The sequence below is a fragment of the Macrosteles quadrilineatus genome, unplaced genomic scaffold (genome assembly GCF_028750875.1).
Source record: "Macrosteles quadrilineatus isolate MER2022 unplaced genomic scaffold, UCM_ALF_1.0 Scaffold_2__2_contigs__length_208266976, whole genome shotgun sequence".
In the NCBI taxonomy this organism is placed as follows: domain Eukaryota; kingdom Metazoa; phylum Arthropoda; class Insecta; order Hemiptera; family Cicadellidae; genus Macrosteles; species Macrosteles quadrilineatus.
The window spans coordinates 124,677,726-124,686,022 of NW_026542595.1; the positions used below are offsets into that span (position 1 = coordinate 124,677,726).

The 8,297-nt window shown below is 34.3% G+C and overlaps 1 protein-coding gene across 2 annotated transcripts; it reads right to left on the minus strand.

The window, feature by feature from the left end:
• Positions 1–625: 625 nt before the first annotated feature.
• Positions 626–6,242, minus strand: LOC128987853 (peptidoglycan recognition protein 1-like). 2 transcript variants are annotated; one of them, XM_054408906.1, is made up of 4 exons: positions 6,123–6,242; positions 5,060–5,291; positions 4,354–4,484; positions 626–1,100 (listed from the first exon to the last, which is right to left on the minus strand). In XM_054408906.1, exons 1-4 carry the CDS (start codon positions 6,223–6,225, stop codon positions 922–924), a joined length of 645 nt encoding a protein of 214 aa, XP_054264881.1. In that variant the 5' UTR covers positions 6,226–6,242; the 3' UTR covers positions 626–921. The 2 variants fall into 2 exon arrangements, with proteins under 2 accessions (XP_054264881.1, XP_054264882.1); XM_054408907.1 differs by lacking the exon at positions 626–1,100 and adding an exon at positions 1,485–1,669.
• Between the last annotated feature and the right edge of the window lie 2,055 nt (positions 6,243–8,297).

An 8,297-nucleotide genomic window follows, 5' to 3' on the forward strand; every position in this document is an offset into this window, starting at 1 on the left:
TTTTTCTAGTACAGTCCAGTTTCGTTCCAATGTGGATATGAAGTTACTGAAAGTTTTGTTGAGATGAATTTCAGATCAATATTAGGACTATGAGCCTTTCAACTAAGATGCCGTAAACCACTTCAATATGTTTAACCAGCTGCAGACTACTGCATTATGAGTTAACTATTTAACAAGCCTTAACTACTGAACCTCTCAATCTTTAACAACACTAATAAAGCATTACAAACTAGGATTGGAGAACTGTTCCCGACTTTAACTAGATAATTTTTTTTCTGTTGACACTTCGTCGTATCTGTTTTACCTAAAACCAAACCAAACCTAACCTAACCTAACCTAACCTAACCTAACGTAACCTTGATATCACTTTCCTAGAGGTTATATATTATTTATTCAAGGTGGTTCTTATGTTATAATATAATAACTATTATTAAACGTTATGGTGTGTAGATTTATTTCGGCATCAAAGTAAACATAAAGGTAGGCTCATAAAGGTAGTATAAGCTTAATTTCATTTGTTGTAAATTCAATATTACAATTGTGCGGTTAATACCAATTTATCACCAATCCATAACATAACATAAGCTATTGAATGTTTTTAAAGACTAAATATTTTATTGCAGGTAGTTCGAAGATTCAGATAGGATTAGTTCGAGATAGTAAAATACATTATAATAAAAATCTCTAGTTACCAAACGAATATTCCAAAACAGAATTCCTGGCTATTTCCAGGGATAAGACATCCCACTCATTATCCACGCGAAGGTTGGATAGTAAAACTACATTAACAATGTATTTGAAATGTATAAAAAGTCATCACACAAACAATATTCCTCTTTTGGGTTTCCTGTGAGGCGTCCACAACTCTTCCCCTGTTTTCTCTCTATTTGATCACTGCATTCCACTCCTATTTAGTTCAAATTATGAAGACATTATTATTGAGTTGTGAGGTAAATATCGAGGCACGTGAACACGTTTACGCTCATAGAGAAATCCTTTTGGTGGTATCAGTAAGGCATCTCTTGATACTTGTTTGTTATGTTTGCCCATATCCAACAGTTTGGCGGTGGCGAAGTGTGCAGGATGGTTTAGTGCCTCCTCTGAAATTAAAATAAACGTTTACATCTGTATTCCGTCAAAGTGATGCTAGTTTTTGATATGCCTCAAAAGTATGTGGAAAACTGGTCATCGGGAATTAATTAAATCTCAACAACATGTGTGTTGAATGCAAACGCAATATTTTTTCGTTGTTTGTTTCTAATAAATTTCCAATGAGTCGTTCCTAATTTCTCTATATAACATCCGTAGCTGTATCAAAAGCTGTTTAAATATAAAATACATATAAGAAAAGTTAAATATGAACAGCAAATTGTATTACATTGTATTTCTTATGCTTAGGATGTTTTTAAATGAGACAAACTCTTTCGAATGGGATGTACAAATAATAAATAATAAATTGCTGGAATACGAGCTTGTATTTAATTGATTTATTAACTTTCTAAATACTTTCGCTCAGGAAGAGGGTATTTATCTAGGTAAGTTTCTGTGAAAGCGTCCATTCCATCTAAGGGCTGTATAAAGTCTGCATCAGGAGAGATTTTCCCACTATCGATACCTAAGGTGATCAGTCCAGAAGTGGCAAAATGTACAGGGTGGTCCGCATCCTCGTCTGTAAAATAGTTGTTATAGATTGCCAAAGTTTAAATAGGATGATGGTGCGCGTCTAACTTGAAATAGGCTTTATTGATGAAGAACAACCTAACCTAACGTAACCTTACCTCATGTAACACAACCTAACCTAACCTAACCTAACCAAACCTAAAATAACCTAAACGTAACCTAGGCTATGGGACTGGGATCCTGTTTGGAGGTTAAATTTAATTAAGGATTCATATCTTAGCATGCGTAGTCAGCAGAAAACCTAAGTTAGATCAAACCTAAGAAATGCGGGTACGTTGAATTACAGCAACGAAATAATGTGTACAAATACGTTTTTACTATACGTATAACAATGTTAGCAAACGTAAATCTAAAAAAAAAAAATACCAGGATTTAGTCTTATGTAATGATTATCAAAAAACTGTTGGCTTAACAATGTTTAAAAGAAATACCCCCGCCGCAGCAAACCTGCCGTCTAAGCGAATTTCCATTTGGCTGAATTGATTTTCAATCGATCTATTTAAATAACATTAGGTTTAACGAGTACCTAGGTTTGCTGCTACAAGGAAACTAATAAAGTGTGTGTTTTAAGTAAAATAATTATTGCTTAGTATAAAATGAATATATTTGCCAAGTATGAACAAAAGATATCCATAAACAAGCAAACTACAACATTTTACAATATTCTCCAGGCCGTCGACACACGGGAAGACTGTTTTCCAACTGAAATCAGCAACCAGTTGGACAAACTAGTCGCCTTCGTCCCGACCAATGTAGTTAGGTGGGACAGTGCACACGGTGCGACTGCGATGCGACCAGTTGAGGACCAGTCGGCGATCAGTCGTTAAGCAACCGGACCTGCCGGTTGCTAGGTGATTTCAGTCGCCTGGTTTGAACAACTTTTCGCATATTTGTATTGTGCTTTTCAAGGATCAGATATACCAACTGCGATAACTCTTCGTAAGCACTTTTTGACATCTTGTGTACATAGACTGAAATTTTGAGTCTGTTTCTTGTAATGCAGCAGCAGCTACAAAGAGCCTACATTAAATATTTGTTTTAACATAAGGATGTACCCAACACCTTCTACTCTACGCTTTCTTGATTGTTTATAAAACACTAAGGCTTCTTCATCACTATTACTCATTTCAAACACCATACACAGTACACAGTATTGTTATAACAAAATTAGAACTCATTCACTGTCTCAACTCAATTATAGTCGCGCCCGTGTGCGGATTTAACCAACGCAACTGCAACCGTAATCGCGTCACAAAACAGTTGGTTCAACTTTAGTTGGGTTTCAGTCTTCCCGTGTGTCGACCGCCTAACATGGGAATTTTAAATTTACATTTCTTTTAGTTTTCTCTGTAACCAATAACCATACAAAAACACTTTGATATACTGAATTGTTTGTTTTTTTAAGCTATTTCAGAAGGTTTGGAGAAAAATTGGGAAATTTTGTGTTTTCAGGTTCAAAAGTGAGAAAAACCAATTTTACCCAATAAAACCCTGTTCCCATGGTCCGATCATGCTGGATCGCGAACTCATTCAAGTTTATCCCGCCTTACACCTTCAAACCAAATTTCATCAAAATCGGATAAAAATTACTCAAGTTATCGTGTTCACGGACACATATATATATAAATCTATATATATATATGTATATCTATATATATATACATATATAAAAATTTGAACGAATGGTGTTTTTGGCCTCTGGGGACATCAAAATGAAAAAGTAAATCGGTCCCGGGCCTAAGTCTTACCATGAGACCTACGGTAATAGCTACTTCCCTAAAGGGAAATTCGCTAAAACCAGGTTTGAGTACTACCTATCATTTAACTGTTTAATAAATTTAAATAGGCCTAAGTTATAATTACTCAACACACCATCTTAATACGAATTTCCACACCAAGGAGAATTAAAACTGGTCTTTCATATTTGGATCATAACGTTAATTCCCCATCTGTGATTTGTTCCTAGTTTTTGTGATGGTTGCTGATTGGAATTTTGTACTACTGAACGACCTAATGACCTAACCTAACCATAATACTGGTTGTGATATTAAGTCAAGCTGTCACTAACCCAGGGGATATTTTATTTATGTACTATAATTTACGTCTGTATGACAATTTTATACATTCAATTCAACTGGCTTCACACATGCACATCACACGCTCGCCTAAGTATGTAGTAATGTGGTCCATGTTTGAAATTACAAAACAAGAGTTAATTTCACGTGGAACTTTCTCGTGAACCTAAGAGCTACCTAACACGTTGAACTAGCTCTTCAAGCTATCTATATGCTCGAGGGATACGTAACTCCAAATGAGCCTCACCCCAGAAATTGCAATGCTAATGGAACTTGACTCTTAATATTTTGTGCAGCGTTCAAGCCAAGGAAAAGGAAAAACTTAAGACCGTTTGGCCATCAATCAATAATCATATGCTCTCAAAATGTCAGCAAACATAACCTGGACCTGTTAATTCATTACCAGTAGTTTTTAGAGAAATGGTAGAGGGTTAAGCCTTATTGGTTAGGTTAGGTTAGTATAAAGTTTAGTTTAGATTTAGGTTCACGAGAAAGTTAGAAAAACCTAACATAACTTAACCACATTCCTCTGGTAGTGAATTAACGAAAAAGTTCCCAGAACTTTTGAGAATTTTGCCATGATTTGTCGCATACTCACTGGTAAAGTCCCCAATGTAGCATATTTCCAGCCATTCCAATTGTTTATCTGGGTAGTCTGGTTTGATGTAGCCAGGCTTCTGTTCCCACCCTCTACCTTCATAGATCATACCGTCTTCGTCGATTATGAAACTGAAACAGAGTGGTTTTAATGACATAAGACGGAAAACCTTAAATTCAATGACTTAAAACTAAGAAACTACAAAAATATAGGTACAATTCAGGATGTAAAAGGCTGCTGGTATACGGTTAAGGTTTGATTTGACAAACTGAATTTCCTCAAAGAGATCGTTTTATATGTTTATTTAATTTTACGAGGCCAGTTTGGTAAATAATTCCTTGTTTGCCATTTATGTATTTCAGGGCATGTACAATTAAATTATTCCCTAAAATACTAAAAGGGCTAATAGTTATATGGAAGTACCTACACACATTTAGCGAATATGTTGTTTATGTCCGACTTCTAATTAATGTACATTATAATGTAGCCAAACTGCCTTGTACTCTGACAGACTAAGTTGGCTGAACATTCAGTCTCATCGAGAGTTTGGATGGCATTTTTCTGTCAATACTTTTAGTCCACTGATACCTCAAGCGTCTTTATGTCCTGTCGAATTTTTAAATTAAGGTTCAAATTACACTGAAGATTCGGCATCACTTTTTATAAATTGTCAACTGAGTTTGCTACTTGAAATATTTAAACTTACTTTGACCGTATGTCGCTCATGCCATTTTCCATGTCCAGTTTCTGAAACCTCCTCACAGCCTCTGGACCCTTTAAGCCTTTCTCAATTTCCCCATCTTCGTCCTCCAAAAACACACAGACAGTGTTCACGTACATGACCGGTATCCAGAGTTTTCCGTCTGATTTACGGGGTGGTAGTGCCCCCCATTGGTCTCTTTTAAAGATCTTTCCGTAGGGAATTTTAGATGTGCGGACTGAAAAAGGGCTTTATTAGTTAATTATATAATTAATTTATTCGTTTAATATGCAGTTAGTACGAGGAGTGAGCTGGTTTAGTGGTTAGAGCGTGGGACTTCGGCTCCTTCGGTCCCAGGTTCAAATCCTTCCAATTCACCTATATATTTTATCCAAGTGATATTGCCACAACCCCTGGGTCTAGTCTGAAGTTATGTGAAAAACAATCCCAGGTATCGTGCCTAGCTTCCAAGGACAAAAAATTATATATAGTTAGTCGGATGGGAATTTATTTAATTTATGTGTGCTTATTGATATAAGTAAACTATTCTTCTTTTTAAGGTTAACTTAGGCTCCTTATGAACCTTATCTGCGTTCCACTTAAGTTGGTATCCTAATAGTAAGATGAACGATACAGCTAAGTTTTTATTTACAGGCGTTTTCGAATAAAGTTTAAAATACATATAAAACATGTCAATCATAATCCTAAAAGGTTGTACACCCCTTCAACACTTATGGCCTAAATGTTCTCAAAAACATTGTTAAGGAAAATTATTAAAGGCCCTCGTCTCTAATCATTAAAAAGTTAATCACATCATTCCATATAGCAAATATGTTTTTTCTGTTTAAGCCAATAAATTGAGTCATGCTACAGCCTAATATAATAATGAAAATAGGTCAATGTTAGTTATGAAAATCTTGAGAAAAAACTACAAAATCTAATCGAGGGAAATGATTATCAAATAAGCTTATTTACCTATTGTGTTTGATTTTTACATCTACACTTGGTTTATAAAAATATGTTTATAATTGATTGGCATAAGTTTAAGTAATGTTCATATTTTACTTACCATCATCCGGGATGAACTCTGCGTTGTCATAATAGGAGTGTCCAGGAACTGCTGAGACGATACGGTTTCTATATCTGATTTTTTCTCGTGTTAAAGTTCTCATTTTAAATGTCCATGTTACTCTTCTTCACTAGTTGAACTACTCATTTTGCTTATCATGAAGATTTTAAAAAGTAAATCAATTATTAACATACGTTAGCTTAGAATGTTTCACACACAAGAATATTGAACTGTTCTGTTGTGATAGTAACACAATGATTTATATTATCTGTTGATTACGAGCGTAGTTTAAGATAGTGTTTTGGAATATGATAAGTTGTTTTAGACACATTTCATAAATAGGTGACAAAAGTAGGTTTGGTGATAAATATGAATATAACTTAAGATTTAGGGAAAATATTTAAAATTATTTTGTTTAAATTTTAAGTGGTAGATATGTTTGTTTTTTTTTCATTTTTTTCAACAATTAGTTTGTTGTATAAAGTTTAAGTTATAGCTCACTTTGTATTTCTTAGTGCAAATCTTCGAAGACTCATAAAACATATGTATGTGTAAACTCATCAAAACTAATATCGTTAGGAATATTGACTCCAAACACAATAACAGGTAAAGGTTTGACATATTTTGTAGAAACATTGGATTGTCATCAAAAATACCTTCTGATTGAACACGTATATTTGATACAAAAGTAACGTATTAGACAGTATAAATCTTCGCATAAGGATATATTAGTTGGTAAACAATCCTAGGTTGATATAAGTGGGCTTTTATTCGAATCTGGCGACTCTCCCACATCAAAAACACACTTTGGAGCGATAAACTCTTTTCTTCGTTTATCGGGAGTCAGCTGCTTGAAGTCCTTGGCTATGAACTTGTAAAGCACCCCAATGTCTATCAGATGTTCAGAGGCTTTTTTTGCTTTAGGATCTAAAAATTAAGGTCTTGTTAGCTAAAAAATATGACATTCATTACATAAAAATAAAAATAAAAAATTTAAAACTGTTTTTGTATGTTCCCAACGATGGTAAACTTTATTTTTGTAGGAACAGTTATATTTGGGTCTTGGGTCTTGTAAGTGCGAAAAGTTTTTTAACATATCTGAACAGATGTTTGAAAAGATATTTAATAGCTTAGTATAAATTGTTAATCTTGAAAGAAATTTTGAAATCTCAAGATGAAACCATCAAATTATGATTTTAAAAGTAAGCTCTTGTACTATCTAGTCTGGTCTTAAATCTTGGTCATTCCTTGATTAAAATAATCTACTAGCTTCTGGAAGTTTTTTTACATGTAAATAATATATGGAGCATAATAGGTTATTGAAACCTTCCACAACTTGATTACAGCTAGAGCAAGTAATGTTGCCCAGGAAATTATGCTTACGTTTCTTTATGGCTATGCCCACTATAACAAATACTATAAAAAATGATCGTCTTTTGAATTATCTGAGGTAAAAGGGGCACGAAAAATACTAAACCAGCAACGTTTGGTTGAACTGGAGTAAAACTATAAAACATACATTAAAATAGTATAAAATTACTTGATTCCTTTTGTGTCCCTAATTTTTTTATTAATCAGCTACCGGTTTCGAGGTTGTAAACAACTTTATCTTCAGGCTCCTAGTGTCATTACCAGTCATGACCGTCTGTCCGTGCCGCGTTGCGTGTGGAACTAGTTCCTGAACTTAATATTTTATGCTAATCATCCGTCAGTCTGCTTCGTGTTTTTTTTTTGTTTTTTTTTTATTTAAACGTTAAGTGTCCTTGTGTTTTTTTTTTAACTCGACTTTCCCGCAAGAATGAGATCGAGAGCCTGAAGATGAGGTTATAACCCCAAAACCGTTAGCTGCTCACTACAAAATTTAGGATCACATACGGAATCACGTACTTTTAGACTATTTTTATGTTTAGGAAGTAGTCCTGGGCCAAAGAACATCAATATAAAACATACCTAAAACACCTTACAATTTTGTATTCAAAAAACTTAAAATCATATTACAGGCTAAAAACTGCTTAAACCATCAAGGTCTTTCCTAGTTTTTGGAACAGCATTGTTGTACATTACTTTAGACTGTTTCTAGAGAGGAATGTGACATTATCACTTGGATTAAATCCATTGGTGATTGGTGGGATTTGAACGCTGAATCTCGGGAACCAAAGTCCAGCGCTCTGCCAC

What these genes read in the sequence shown, in the direction of transcription:
- LOC128987853 (XM_054408906.1), bottom strand. Translation starts at nt 6,225, where the DNA reads ATGAGAACTTTAACACGAGAAAAAATCAGATATAGAAACCGTATCGTC. An exon ending in AGAGTTCATCCCGGATGATG is followed by an intron (nt 5,292 to 6,122) that starts GTAAGTAAAATA and finishes GCCCTTTTTCAG; the next exon opens with TCCGCACATCTAAAATTCCC. An exon ending in CTACATTGGGGACTTTACCA is followed by an intron (nt 1,101 to 4,353) that starts GTGAGTATGCGA and finishes TTTTAATTTCAG; the next exon opens with AGGAGGCACTAAACCATCCT.